The 14,277-nt window shown below is 65.7% G+C and overlaps 2 protein-coding genes across 8 annotated transcripts; both read right to left on the bottom strand.

Moving 5' to 3' along the window:
- Positions 1–42: 42 nt before the first annotated feature.
- Positions 43–3,531, bottom strand: AMH (anti-Mullerian hormone). Its single transcript, XM_047850099.1, has 5 exons — positions 2,424–3,531; positions 1,702–1,844; positions 1,376–1,484; positions 1,126–1,285; positions 43–1,049 (listed from the first exon to the last, which is right to left on the bottom strand). Exons 1-5 carry the CDS (start codon positions 2,860–2,862, stop codon positions 125–127), a joined length of 1,776 nt encoding a protein of 591 aa, XP_047706055.1. The 5' UTR covers positions 2,863–3,531; the 3' UTR covers positions 43–124.
- Positions 3,532–3,604: 73 nt separating this feature from the next.
- On the bottom strand, positions 3,605–14,226 carry SF3A2 (splicing factor 3a subunit 2). Of its 7 annotated transcripts, none has more exons than XM_047850111.1 (10): positions 13,989–14,226; positions 9,851–9,910; positions 9,319–9,482; positions 8,010–8,081; positions 6,992–7,038; positions 6,454–6,563; positions 5,247–5,296; positions 5,018–5,158; positions 4,624–4,692; positions 3,605–4,519 (listed from the first exon to the last, which is right to left on the bottom strand). In XM_047850111.1, the coding sequence occupies exons 3-10, from the start codon at positions 9,442–9,444 to the stop codon at positions 3,719–3,721; spliced, it is 1,416 nt and encodes a 471-aa protein (XP_047706067.1). In that variant the 5' UTR covers positions 9,445–9,482; positions 9,851–9,910; positions 13,989–14,226; the 3' UTR covers positions 3,605–3,718. The 7 variants fall into 7 exon arrangements, with proteins under 7 accessions (XP_047706067.1, XP_047706064.1, XP_047706066.1 ...); XM_047850108.1 differs by having other exon boundaries at positions 9,827–9,910; positions 13,989–14,224; XM_047850110.1 differs by lacking the exon at positions 13,989–14,226 and adding an exon at positions 13,773–13,895 and having other exon boundaries at positions 9,851–9,913.
- Positions 14,227–14,277: the final 51 nt, after the last annotated feature.

Below are 14,277 nucleotides of genomic sequence, written 5' to 3'. Positions count from 1 at the left end.
ACACACACACACACACACACACACACACACACGTCAGCCTGTGCTTGCTGGTCTTTATTGGGGCGATGATGGGGGTCCGAATAAATACGGGCGGGGACGCCACTCGGGGGGCACGGAGCGGGGCTCACCGGCAGCCGCACTCGGTGGCCACCATGTTGGGCACGTGGTGCGCGCTGATGCGCTCCTCCGACAGGCTGATGAGGAGCTTGCCCGCGTAGGCCGTGGGCACGCAGCAGGGCGGGCGCGCCAGGGCGGCGCCGCGGGCCTGCATCTTGAGCAGCAGCACCACGTGGTTGCCGTAGCGCGGGTTGCGGTCGGACTGCGGCCAGCCGCACGCGCCCTGGCAGTTGTTGGCCTGGTACGTCTCCGGGATGAGCACGGAGCGCTCGGCGCGCAGGTCCACGCTCAGCTCGCGCAGCGCGCACGGCCCGTCGGCCGCCCCGGCCCCCGCGCTGCGCTGTGCCCGCGCCGGTCCGCCCTGCTCGCGCCCGCGCCACTCCGCGCGCAGACCCTGCAGCGCCTTGAGCAGCAGCAGCGCGCGCAGCGGGCCGCCCGGGCCGCCGGGGGGGGCCCCCGGGTCCCCCGAGTCCCCCGAATCCCCGGGGCACAGCGCGAGCAGGCGCGCCAGCAGCGGCGTGGCGGCCGGCGGCAGCCCCGGGAGCCCGCGCAGCTCGGCGGCCGCGGCCTGCAGCTCGGCGGCCACGCGACGCGCTAGGCCGGCGGCCCAGGGCGCGGACGCCGGGCCGCGCGGCGGCGCGGGGTCCCCGGCGGCGGCGGCGGTGGCGGCGGCGGCGGTGGGCGTGGCGGGTGGCAGCAGAAGCAGCAGCAGCGGCTCGTCGCCGCCGTTGAGCAGGCGCTCCTGCGCCGCGGGGTCCGACAGGTTGACCAGGCCCTGCGGGAAGCCGGCCAGCGCGCCGGGGTCCAGGGCCAGGCGCGGCGGCGAGGCCTGGGCCGGGGGCCCCCGCAGCGCGCGCACCAGGCGCGTGAGCGTCTCCAGGAAGGGGTCGGCGCTGGACCGTGGCTCCTTAGGCGCCTGCTCCTGGGAGGGCCTGGAAGGCGGAGTTGGGCGGTAGGGGCAGGTGCAGGGTTCCCCTCCCGACACCCCCAACGTGGGCCTGCGCACACCTGGGCGGCGGGAGAGGCACTTGGTCCAGCAGGCCACGCGCGGGCAGCGGTGCAGGCGCGGGCCCCGGCAGCAGGAGCAGCGCCGGGGTCATGCGTGTGAAGCAGCGGGGGTCGGGGCCGAACAGCAGCTCCTGCAGTTGGGCGGTGCTCAGGGGCGCACCTGCGTGGCGGGGCACGGGGGCCTGGCTTAGCGGGGGCCGAGGACCGCGGGCCGCCCACCCTTGCCCGGTGCCTCTCTCGGAGAGCCTACCGTCTCTGCGGGGTTGCAGGGTCAGGGTGAGCCCGGGGCTGCGCCAGGCCCCTTCTGGGTGGTCCACCGCCAGCACCAGGTAGCGGGTGTCCCGGGACTGACAGAGGCTCTGTGGAGACGGGGGCTCAGCCTAGCCAGGTGGGGGGGGGGGGGGGCGAGGACACCAGTCCTGCTCTGCCCATTGGCCTTGACACCCCCCTTCAAGGTTCCAACCAGCGGACTTGGAACCTTTCTGTTCAGCACAGTTAAAAAACCCCATTCCCCCTCCTCTGCTGGGGGAGGGCTCCTGGAGGCCCCAGAACTAACCCCCTTCAACACCCCGGTACCTGGGTGCCTGGCAGCCCAGCCCCTGTGACCGTGACCTCGGGGCCAGGGCCAGGGTACAGCACCATCATCGCCAGCTCTAGGGGACCGGCCCCTCCAGGCGGGGGCTCCTGGAACTTCAGTGAGGGTGTCGGCTCCCATGTCACTGTGGCCAGGAGGGACAAATAGGGAAGGGGCAACACCTGAGTCACCGAGGCCCCAGCACCTCCCCGAAGCCCGTCTTGCAGTCCTGCGGGGAGAGCCCCCACCCGTACCGGGAGAGGCTTGACATCCAGACATCGGGTGCAGGGCCTTGCCCCAATACGAGGAGCCTGGAGCACCCCATGGGGTCTCTGTCTGGGGCTCTCCTTAGCGGGGGAGCCCATAGGGTCCCCTGGGAAACCATTTCCTCCAGCAGCTCCCAGGAACAGGCCACACACTACCCTTGGAGGGGGGGTGTGGGCAGAGCATGGCTCTGCCCCGACTCCCTTCTGCTCCTTCATGGGGTGGGGGGGGCGGCGAACACCTCCCAGGAGGGCTGCAGGAGGGTTGGGCTTGGAAGCAAAGCATCGGGGGGTTTGCAGCCCCCAGACACGAAGGGCCCCCACTTCCTGGGCCCTCAGCCTCAGCCTTCCCAGGAGGCCAAGATGGGTCTAGAGTTGGGCTCCGGCAGGACCCGGTCTGGAAAGAGTGGTGGCAGCGTGGCCCCCCCCCCCCCCCCGGCCGTGGCCCCCTCCCTACGTACCTTCCTCCAGGTGCAGCACCACCAGCCGCCGCCCCCCGGGCTCCCCCAGCCACGCCTGCAGCTGCCGCAGAGAGAACAGGGCGGCCTGCCTGTCCCTGGGGGTGCAAACTCCGAAGGTGGCCAGGCCGTGGGGACCCCAGCGGGCCCGCCGCACAGCCTCGAGGAAGGCGCGCTCGTAGCCTCTCAGCGCCCCCGCCACCCGAAGCGGGGAGCCGCTCCCGTTACCACCCCTGTCCAGCGTCACCAGGCACAGGGGGTCTTGGGGACTGCCCGGGGGCTGCCAGTCCCAATCCGGGTGGAAGATGAGACCCCCGGTGCCTGTGGCTGGCCCTCCAGGCAGGGCCGGGGTGCTGGAGACCTCTTCCCCAGGGTCCCCGGCCATCAGCAGAGCCCCCATCACCGACAGCACCAGGGCCGGCGGAGAGAGCAGACCAGGCATTCTGGCTGCTGTGAGGGGCCGTGTTGCTCTGGCTTATATGGAGGAGACCGGGATGTTTGTGCAGGAGCAAAGCCCCTATCTCCTTCTGGGGTGTGACCTTGGGGGCCAACGTCTGGTGCCCCACTGTGGGCCTGGGCAGGCAGAGGAGCCTCTCAAAGCCTCTTCTGTTCCAGCCTGACCGCCTATCTTTCTACCCGTGATACAGAGTGCCGCCCGTGCCCAGTTGGTCCAACGACTGTCCTTGATGAGGTTTTCCCCCTCTGCAGGAGGGAGTGGGAACCAGACCAGCGATCAACAGCTCTGGAATGGGGGCAGGCGCCCTGGAGGCCTCCGGCACCCGGCTCTGATGGGGACCAGAGATCTTGGTGTTCAGACCGCTGGGTGCATGTGGGCTTGGCCGGAGGGTGGTCTCCCAGCGAAGCTGGGGCTCCCCAAGTGCTCGCTCACACTGCTTCTTGGCACCCTGGAGCTGCAGAAGCACAGCCATTTGGCTGGAGACCCCAAGGAGGGTGAGCGGCCGCAGGAGAGAGCCCAGACCCGCTCCTGACTGCCTGGGTCTGTCCTTCACCCACCGGCATCCTGGGAGGACACAGGGACACCGAGGCCCCAACCCCAAGCTCCCCACATATATGGTGGGGGTGCACGTGGGTGTTCGCCAGCAGCGAGTGAAGCTACCACACCTACTGACCCACAGAGCCTCCCCCCGACCCCCGTTCCCCCACACAGCAGGTCACTTCGGGCATCAGGGGAGACCGTTTAATGACTGTCGGGGACATGGCACAACCCTGCACAAAAGCACATAGCTCGGAGAGAAACAGGACAAGACAGAGAACTGGCCTGGAGAAGGGGCAGCTTTTTAGTTGGCTGGGGGAGGGGGCGGAATGTTCCCAGGGCCCTCGGAGGGCAGTGGGGGCCTCAGCATCGGAGGCATGGGAGTTGGGGGGTGCACCCCGGGATTTGAGGGGTGAACTCCAGGAGGCTGGGGGTGAACCCCAGGAGCTGGAGGATGGACCCCAGGAGCAGATGGGTGGACCCCAGGAGGTGGGGGGTGAACCCCGGGAGGCTGGGGGTGGATCCCTGGGGCTGGGGGGTGGACCCCAGGAGCTGGAGGGTGGACGCCAGGGGCCTGGGGGTGAACCGCGGGAGCTGCGGGGTGCACCCCCGGAGCTTGGGGGTGAACTGCAGGAGCTGGAGGGTGGACCCCTGGGGCCTGGGGGTGAACCCCAGCAGATGGGGGAGGATGGACACCCGGGGCAGGGGGGTGGACCCCTGGGGCTGGAGGGTGGACACCCGGAGCAGGGGGGTGAACCCCAGATGCTGGGGGGTGCACCACTGGTGTCGGGGGGTGGACCCCGGGAGCCGGGGGGTGGACTCCTGGTGCCGGGGGGTGGACCCCAGATGTTGGGGGGTGGACCCCAGGAGCTGGTGGGGGCAGCTGGGGAGGGCCCGGAGGCCCGGAGGGTGCAGGCCCGCTGGGCGGCATGGGCGGAAGGGGCAGGCCTCCTGGCGGTGGCGGGGGCAGAGACTCTGGCAGCGGTGGCCGGGGGGGCAGACCATTCATCAGGGGGGGCGGGGGGCGCTTCACCCCGGGGGGCCCAGCAGGGAGGCTTGGCGGGGCTGGAGGCTTCTCCATCTTGAAGTGGAACTGGAGGAAAAACTGGAGAAGACGGAGGGGGCTGAGCGGCGGTCCAGAGGGGACAGGCCGGCCAGGGCAGATGCCCAAGGCCCCACGAGCGCCTGGACCCAGACCGACTCACTCACCTGCTTTGTTTCCCGATTCCAGTGAGTCCAGAACTTGCCCTCGGCCTTGTCGATCTCCCTGCTTGGCACCTGTGTGGGGAGGGGCGTGGAGCGGGGCCTTGAGGACCACGCCGGATCTGGGGTGGCGGCGGCTGATGTCCCAGCCCGGCTACCTAGCAGCCCCTGGGGCCCTGGGGAAAGGCTGTGCTCTTTGCCCGGGACGGGGTTACGGGTCCCCAAAGAGCCTGGCCACACAAGGGTGTCTTCCCACCAGGGTCACATCAGGCTCTCTGCCCTTTGGTGGGGACCCACCTCTGGACGCCCAGCCCCCGGCTGTCGGTTCACACAGCTCCCCCGCCTTCCAGAGGCCGCGACCCACTGGGGGACGGCTGCTGGGGGACCCCGTGGGTGCTACCTTGAAGGCGATGGTCTCGTAGGGCTCGGCGGCCATCAGGAGGTACTGCCAGCGCCGGTCCGGAGGCTCGATCCTCTGCTCGTAGGCGGACATAAAGCGGTGGCGGGGCATGACGCCCTCGGCGATCTCGGGGTAGTCGATCTGGGGGGGGGGGGGGGGGAAGGCAGGTGGCAGTGCCGCCGTTCAAGGGACCCCCTCCCGCCCCCAGTCGGGCTCCGGCTGCCCCTACCTGGAAGAGGAGACTCTGCTGGCCCATCTCTGTGTCCCTCTGCTTGGTCACTGCAACACACGAAGGGATCAGGTCTAGGCCAGCTCGTGCTCCCGGAGGCTAAGGGACCACGGGTGTGGACGAATGCCACCCGCGAACGGGAGGGCAGGACGCTGGGGCCCATCATCTGGCTGGAGAACCAGGGCTACGTGTAGCTGGGACGGCTACCGCCCAGGACCGTGGGGTCCCTGCCTGAGGTCACAGAGTCAGGGGTGCGCGTGGGCAGGATGCGGGCCCTGTGGCCCTCACCTCGAGGCCTGGAACGACACTCCACGGAATCTGAAGCGGGGGCACGCTGTGCACACACAGCAAGCGGGGTCTGTGCCCCTGCTTCTGGGAGGACGCCCTTCACGTTAGAGCCCTGCAGCAAGGCCTCCAGTGGCCCTGTTCTCACTTGCAGACTGCTCTCCATACAGCTCTGGAACATGCCACGCTCCCCCCCAAGCTCTCCAGCGTCTCCCCATGACACTCAGGACAGAGACCAGGTGGCCTACCATGGCCCAAAGGCCTTTGGTGGCCTCCACCTGCCCCCCACCCCCTCAGATCCTGTCATCCCAGCCCTAGCTTATCAAGCAGACCTGCCTCAGGACCTTTGCGCTGCTGTGTCGGGCTTGGAGTGCCAGTCATGCACAGATGTCGCTACCTTTAGTTAGAACAGCTGCCTGGTAACTTTTTCTTTCTAACTCCCGGAAACGTAGTCCTCTATGTTCCACTGGAGCCACTTAACCTACTTTCTGGCAGGTGATCCAAGAACCCTCCTCTCTGCCGTCAGTTCCACTAAATAAGTGGTCTCTTACACAGACCTTCACCCTCTCCTCCTTCAGGCTGAAGCACCAACACCCTGTCCCAAGGTCAAGGAAAGGGCCTCCCCTCCATGGTCACTCATGTCCCCCAACAGCACAGTAAAGAACCACCTGCTCCCAAGACACGGGGACACGGGGCCCGAGAAGCCGTGACACTCTGTTACGGCTGTTTGGGAAAGTTCACAGGAAAGGGGGGGCCGCTGGTCCCAGCCTAGTCCTTCCGATGGGAAACAGGAGAGGCACGGACAAGTGGGGGTCTCCTCAGCAAAGGGCCAGAGAACAGCAGCTTCTGTGTGGCTCAAGGACAGGGCTGGGGGTCACGCCCAGCCCCGGCTGCGGGCCAGACCGCCCCCAGACAGAATTACCTTTGTAGCCCGGGCGGCCGATCTTCACAAACTTCTTCACCTCCACCTTGACCTTCTCTGGCGCCGGCTGGGCGGGGGCCTCTTTGGCCTCCTTGGCGGCTCGCCGGGCCCTGCAGGCGGGACAGAGACGGCACTGTGGCCCCCCACACGGGCCGCCAAGGCCACAGGCCCAGGTGCTGGGAGCTGTCCAACCCTCACAGCGACCTTGGGAGTTTGAGAGTCCAGGGGCACGGGGGTGGGGGTGCTGGTTGGGGGTCCCAGGGTTCGCACGCAGTGGGGCTGGGACAGGCTTGGGGCACCTCTGTCCCCATCACATTTTGTGCTGCCCCTCACTAGGAGGTCTTCTGTGACCCTCACCTCTCTCCCCGCGTTACAGAAGCCCCAGGCTGCAGCACGATCAGCTTGACCGCTGGGGAAAGAGCACCTCCCGCCCCTCCTCGCGCCCACCCTCTGCTCGGCCCCAAGGCCCGGGAGACCCCGTGAAGCAGCTCCTGGAGGGGCTGGACCCCGGGCGCCGGAAGGGGGCCCAGGTACTCACAAGTTGGTCTGATGCTTCTTCCCCTGGGTGTGTGCCAGGTAACTCCCCTGCAGCGGGAAAAGCACACGGGTGGTTCGAGACCAGGTGAGCGAGGGCGGGGAGGGCAGAGAGGAGCCGGCCTCTGTCCACAGGCCCTGCCTCGAGGCGGGCGCTGGGTGGCTGCCGGACAGACAAGCTCCGGCACGTTCGCACGAAGCAGAGCTGGAGAAGGCGTCTGCGAGCGCCCGCTGTCACGGCGCGTGGGGCTCGGGAAGGCTCGCCGCCCACCGCCGCGGGGGGTGATCAGTGGGCCCGGCTGCACGGTGGAGGCTGGTACCCCCCAAGTGACGTGCCCTGTCGACCTGACGACAGCCCAGGGGACCTCTCCACACGGAGCGGGGCGAACTCCCCGTTTCTCGATTGCCAGGGGAGCACTGGTGGCATCTGGGGAAGTTTGTGGTGGTCGTGACCGGGGCGGTCCCGGCATCGAGCGGGTGGGGGACACGGCTCAGCACCCCCCGAGAACGACCCGACTCCTCTGTCGGCACCGCCGAGGGGGACAGACCGTGCGACTCGGCACCACTTGTGACCGCAAACAACCCGAACGCTCAACAACGGGAGAGGGGGAAAGCCGGATCTACTTGCTCTGGAGTGGATCCGCGCACCGTGCGCACGCGGCGGACTACGACCTCCCGTCACTGAAAGAGCCCAGTTGGAGCCACACCGACGAGATCCCAAAAACCGGATCTAGAACTCCTGGGCATGGGCCTGGCCCAGGGCCGACGGCGCGCTCCCGCGGTAACGGTAGCAGCGGGGTTACGGCGCAGCGGGGGGGACCGGGGACGGGGTGCTTGGCCTGCGCCCGGAGCACGCAGGGTCTCCCCTAAAGGACGTGCCCGAGAGCGCAGTCTGCTGAGGTAGCAGGCCCGAGCCCCTCCACCCTCGGGCGGGCTCTGAACGACGTCCCGGAACTACAAAGGGGGCAGCGCTGCCAGGCCAGGCGGCGGGGGACCCCGACGCGCAGCAGCCGAGAACACACCTCGTTGTTGTGCAGGGTCAGGCACAGCTTGCACTCGTAGGAGCCCAGGTGGTTCTTCATGAAGTAAGGGTCCTGGGGAGAGAAACATCCGTCAGCGGCGACCGCGGCCCCGCACGCGCCGCGAAGAGCCAGAGCCTGGTCTTTGTCCAAGCAGCAGAGGTGGCCGCTTTCCCTCGGGCAGGCGTTCGAGGACAGGGGGCTGGGAGGAGCCGTGGCCCAGGCTCCGCGGGGCCCTCCTGAGGCAGCACCGCGGCACCCCCCCCCCCCCCGGATCCCGTGGACACAGGCCGCTCGGCAGGGTTGGGGGCCCACGATACTGGTTCTCCACCCCGCCCCGGTGGCGGTTCCAGGTCCGGAAGGAAGCAGAGCCAGGACGGCACGGCTGGGCGCCCGCCTCCCAGGCCAGGCCAGGCCAGGCCAGGCCAGGCCAGGCCAGGGGCCCGTCGCTAACCTCGCCGGCTTTGCCAAGCTCTGCGGCACAAGCCAGACACCAGAACAAAAGCAAACGCCTCAACAAAGGCCCGTGGAGACCCTGGTCTCTGCGCACGGGTTCCCAGGCCAGCCACGCAGCCTTCCACGAATAGGGGCGGCGGCACAGACCCACGGGGGTTCAAATCCTAACTCGCTGTCCCGTGACTGTGTCGTCGTTGGCCGTGACGGTTCTCCCTCGTCTCCTTGGGAAAACGGGGACGGGAACAGAGCTGACCTCACAGGTGAGGCCTGGCACAGGGTGAGAGCTCTGGTCTCAGAGGAGTTTGAAGTCTAAGGGGCACCATGCGTGGACCCAGGGCACACTAGGGGACGTCTGGGGACACTGGAGTTTGTCACAGTTGGGGTGATCCTGGCACTGAGTGGGTGGGGGCCGGGATGCTGCTGGGCTGCCAACAGCACCCAGGATGCCCTGGCCCTAAATGTCCGCAGTGCCGACGGGCAAATCCCGGCAAATACCGATAGCTCTGAGCCGCCAAATAAAACGTTGCCCATCGCTGCTCGTGGCCGGAACGTCAATCCACGCGACGCTGTCTTAGTCCTCGCCACTTCCCCGCGCCTCTGGTCAGCCAGTCACACAAAAAGCTCACGCGATAACCCCCCTCCCCCCCCTCTCAACAGCAGGCGGTCTCTGGGGTGGACAGCTGGAGCTGCTCCAGGTCAAGTTCCCTCGATTACAGACCGGGACCCGAGGCCCAGAGCGCTGGGCAGCGGGGCGAAGGGCACCAGGTGCGGGTGTGCTGAACGTGGCTCCACTGACAGAAGGCAGAGCGAGGGGAACACGGGACGGAGGGGGCTTCCTGCCCTCGGTTCAACCCACCTTGTTGATGTCAATGGTCTCCAGGGCCAGCTGCCGGAGGCGCTCCCTGCGGTCTCGGTTGCTCTCTGAGGAGGAGGCCACGCCTCCACTCCCCGTCTTACCCCCAGGGCGGTGCTGGAAGTCCATGGTGATGGCCTTGGGGCTTTACCAGACCCCGGAGAAACCTGCAGGGGCAAAGGAGAGGCTGTGACAGTGCAGGGCACAGCAGGGGACAGGGCAGGAGAGACACCCCCCCCACCCTCTACGGTCTCCCATCCCTCCCCCTGCCCCCGACCCCAGAGTCTCCCACCCCCCCCAACTCCTGATGGGGACAAGCCTCATCGCCCCCCACCCCCGCCAATCTTCAGGTAGGCTGAGGGCCCAGAATGGCCCAGGCACGCACAAACCAGGAACAGGATAAACAGGCTGCCTGGCCCTGGCGGAGGCCTGGACAGGAAGCCCCCGCAGCCCGAAAGGTGTAAAGGCTCAGAGACCCAAAAGGGCAACGAGGAAGAAACGGCCAAGCCACCTGCTTCAGGAAGCCTTCCCGGACCTGGGCCCGAAGTCTCTGTGTCTGCTCACGTCTCCGGAGTCCTGTAGCTCAGCCGAAAACCTGCTGAAGAGGAGGCAGAGCATCTACCTGTTCCTCCTAATGCACAAGAGTCAAGACCTGACTGTGGCCCAGGAGGGCTCCCCTGAGCCCTCGATACCCTGTTCCACTCCCTGCCACAGTGCCTCCCACGTTCATCCAGACTCGGCTCAAACCCAACCCCCAGGCACCTCTCTCTCGTCTCTGAACACTCTCCCTCTTGACTGGTCAGTATCAGCCCCGCTGGCTTAAACCCACACTATCTTGTCTCCGCAGAAGTGAGCTCACAGGGACAGGCCCAGCAGTGAACATGACTGCACAAAGACGCCCCCATTCTAATCCCCAAAACAGTAAACGTGGAACCACATATGGCAAAAAGGACCTTGCGGGCGGGATCGATTCAAGGTCCCGAAGTGGGGGAGACCCTGGGTTCCCCAGGGGCCCAGTGTCCTCACGAGGGAGGCAGAGGGTTGGAGGCAGAGAGCCGGACAGACCCTGTGCTGCCGGCCGCGAGGATGAGGAGGGGCCACAGGCCGAGGACGTGGTGCCTCTGGAAGCCGGAAAAAGGGGGAGACGGGACTCCCTGGGGCCCCTAGAAGGAGCACAGCCCTCCATTTTATACTTCTGATTTCCAGAACCGCACAGTAATAAGTCTGTAGCCCTTAAACCACTAACTTGGTGGTGATTTGCTATAGTGGCCACACGCAAGGAACACAGGGGGTACAGACGAGCTGTGCTGTGGACCTTGGAGTCACCCTGTAATTCTAGAGGAACCTCGACCTCTCCCTGGCCCGGTTCTTATCCTCTGGATGAGCACACGAAGACCTCACACCCGGGAACCAGCAACGCGACCTTCCGGATGGCTGCCGACTCAGGGCAGTTATACGGGTCACAGGATCAGACCCTGTATTACAGAAGGACGCCTGGAGCTTCCCACTTTGAAACGCTGTCAGGCCAAGTGCGGAGGCCAAGCACCGCCAACTATCCCAATCACTCCATCACACGGCACTTGGTCCTGAGAAGAGGGTACAACGCCAGGAGCACCCCCTGCCAGGGAGGCAAGTGCATCGGCCCACGGAACCCCCGCTGCCTCGCCACCTGTGCCGTTTGCGGCGAGCCCAGGGAAAGCTGCACCCCAACCCTCCCAGGGGGGATCCCCGTGGTCCTGGCTGCCAGACCTGGTCACAGGCTCCGCGGGGGAGGCCCTGCCAGGGGCTGAGCTGTGCCGGCATCTGCCGTGAAGCGCCCGCTGTGCCTTGGGAGACTCCAGCATTTCTGGGGGAAGTGGTGAGAAACTCCTGGGGTCAGGGGGGGAGGGGGGAGCACAGAGGGACACGACTGGCCCTCGCTGCTGCCCGCAGCACGGCCGGGGCTGGGGAGGTCTCTCCCACAGGTCTTGAGTGACTTACGGGCCTCTGTTGGGGAGCCTCCCACCTTCTCAAGGACATTACGGGAGAGCGTTCACCCAAACAATGAAATGGGGTGCCTGTGGGGGAGCGTGTGCTGATCAAGTGAGCAGCAGCTGACAGTAGATGAAAACGTGCTCAACGTCACTGTCCCCAGGGAACCGCAAATCAAAACCACACGGACGCACTGCCTCCCGCCCATCAGGATGGCTGTTGCCAGAAGCAGAAAACAAAGGAACTCTCCGGAGTCAGGGCCGGACTCAGGAGGAAGCGGTGTCCCCCCCCCCCCCCCGTCTGCAGAGGAGAGGACGACACAAGCTCAAGGCCCAGGACACAGTTTGTGCTGATGCCTTGTTTCCCGTCATGTGTTACGTGGGGGATGCTTCCGGAACACTCCACGGACCCAGTGGGAGCAAAGAGCTGCCCAAGTGACTCGGAAGGCAACGTTTTAACAAAGCCAAGGGTTCCCACAAGTTTGGTGATGAGCCCGGTTCCTTCTTAATGGTCAGATAAGCCCCTCGAATGCTAGAGGCCGGCTGGGGAGTGTGCCCCGCGGGTGTCAGCTCAGGGAAACCCGACTCAGATACTGAACTGGTCGCCACGTCAGAGGGAAACCAGTGACCACTAGAGACCCAAACTGCTGGTTCCTAGCAGCGCACTGCACACATCATCCCTGTCCCTGCCTCCATCCCCAAGAGATCTCGTGCCCAGGGGCCTCGACAGACTGCTCGCACAGACCAGAGCTTCATCGTCAGAAGGACTGGAACGAAGGGACACTACACTTGGGCTGGCACTGTGGGGGAGAGTCCAGGAGAGGAGGGAGGGCCAGGCCGAAAAGAGGGAATCCCATCAAAACCTGCCCACCAAACAGCAGGCAGCCTGCCCTTCCCCCACGCCTTGCCCAGCAGGGCCAGCTGGAGGCCCCCAGCAAGAGCACCAGAGACCGCATTCTCCTGGGAGCACCAGAGACCAGCTCCTGGGACTCTGGCCGCTGGGGTCTCGCACGCCCCAGAGGAAACACCAGCGCCTTCCCAGGCCGGCCGGGCAGTGAGACTCACTAAGTGAAGCTGGCAATTCAAACATAACCAGATACGAAAAACCCCACGTATCAAGAAAGGAAGGAAAGGAAAAAGAAAAGGAGGAAAGGAAATGAAGAAAGGAAGAAAAGGAAGAAAACAGAAACAAAAGGTCAGACACCAAAGGAGAATCAGACCAGAGATAAGCAACACTTTCTCAGTCTCAAGATGAATTTTCAACCTAGACTTTTACACTCCGGTTTCCAACCGCGAGGGTAAGGAAATAACCAAGGACTCAAAATCGATTCCTTTGAAAGCTATCTGGAGATGCATCCCGACACAACGAAGGAAAACAAACAGATGATCCGACTGAAAACAGAAGCCAACTCAGGAGAACACGCACAGAAAGTTCTAGACAGCTGCTCCGCTGCAGGGGACAGAAGCAGGCACGTGCCAGCCTCTGAGGGGATGCTTCTGTGGTGGGGGTGGAGGTGGGTGAGGGACGAGGAAACAATTTGTTTAAACCCAGGGAAAAATACAATCAATACGTGTTGAGATGTTGGGAGCTTCGAGGAAAAAAACTTAACAGGTCAAGAAAACCAGGCTAACAGGAAAAATGCAGAAGTTAGGGGGTTTTTTTTGGGGGGGGGAGGGAGAACATTGGAAGAAAAGCACACAAGTGACCCCGATAATTGCCTTCACAGCAGAGAATACTTTCAGCCTCAGGAAACAGGTCTAACGATGTCGCTAAAACTGCAGAAAACGCATTCAGAGAGGGGAAGGGGAAGCTGCCGTGGGTGGGCGGGAGGCAGAAAACAAGACCCACCAATCATCAGAGAAGTCAGCAGGTCAGGCCCCAAACCCACACGGCCAGAGAGACCCGCTCCTTACAAAAGCAAGGGCTCGCTTTACGGAGAGGGAGGCGGCCTCCGGGGCCCAACGAGGGAGCGGGAAGCTAGCAAGCGGATGATCAGCGCCAGCTCCTCTGGGCCAGGGAAAGCAGCCCCGGACACGCGAGTCTGACCAGGGCCAGTTAACGGGCTCTGGCCGCCTGGGGGCGGCGCCGAGCGCCCCGCCCCCAGGACCGCGCGCCCTACTCGGCGGGCCCGGCGCGGCCGTTATATCCCCCACACAACAGGGGCGGGCATGGACGCTTCCCGGACCCGAGAGACTCAGGACCGCACAACCACGGCGAAGAGCCGCAAATCAGTGCTCGCGGGGGTCCTAGGGGCGCGGAGGGCACCATGTGAGCCGCCACCCGACCCGATCCCACGGGCCTACGGAGAGACTTCCGAGGACGCGGGACTCGTTTGGCTCTCCTGGCGCGCGGCCGTCGGGAACCCCAAAGCCGCCCGGCCCTCGCTCGCACCCCCCGCCGCCCGCGTAAGCTCCCGTCCAGGGAAGCCAGGGCCTCGGGGCCCCCCCGGGCCCCCCCCGGGCCCCCCCCCCCCCCAAGGCCCTCACCGTGCTCCGTTCCTCACTCCGCGCCCGCCGCCACTACGACTACGTTACGCGCAAGCGCATCTCATCCTAGGGAAATACTTCCGGGGACGAAGCGGGCAGGGCCTCCCGAGTGCGCATGCCCGCCCAGGCCGGAGAGGTGGGCCGAAGGCTCGGGAGGCGCGAGAAAAGGGGGCGGGACTGAGAGTACGGGCCGGGATTCTAAGTGCGCGTGCGCACCAGCCTCTTGACGCCTTCTCGGTGGCTCTAATTCGCGCGGGCTCAGGTCTCGCGGGAGGTCGGGTTGCGACTCGTGCCGCTCCGCCTGCTTCTGTCCGCTTCGGCAAAGGGCGCCACTGGTCGTGAGGGTACCTTACTCTGGTTCCCACCCCGGATCCAGCTTGTTGCGCAGTTATATGTGACGATCGTCTGTTTTGTTTACTGTCTCCTGCGCGCCGCGCGCCCGAGGTCGACGGGATGGGTGGTTCGGCAGCGCGCAAGCGCAATGGCTGCGGTAGTACTTCCGGGA

The sequence above is a fragment of the Prionailurus viverrinus genome, chromosome A2 (genome assembly GCF_022837055.1).
Source record: "Prionailurus viverrinus isolate Anna chromosome A2, UM_Priviv_1.0, whole genome shotgun sequence".
Classification (NCBI taxonomy): domain Eukaryota; kingdom Metazoa; phylum Chordata; class Mammalia; order Carnivora; family Felidae; genus Prionailurus; species Prionailurus viverrinus.
Note: the sequence above shows the minus strand (reverse complement) of the source record. Positions and strands in the feature narration are given on the sequence as shown.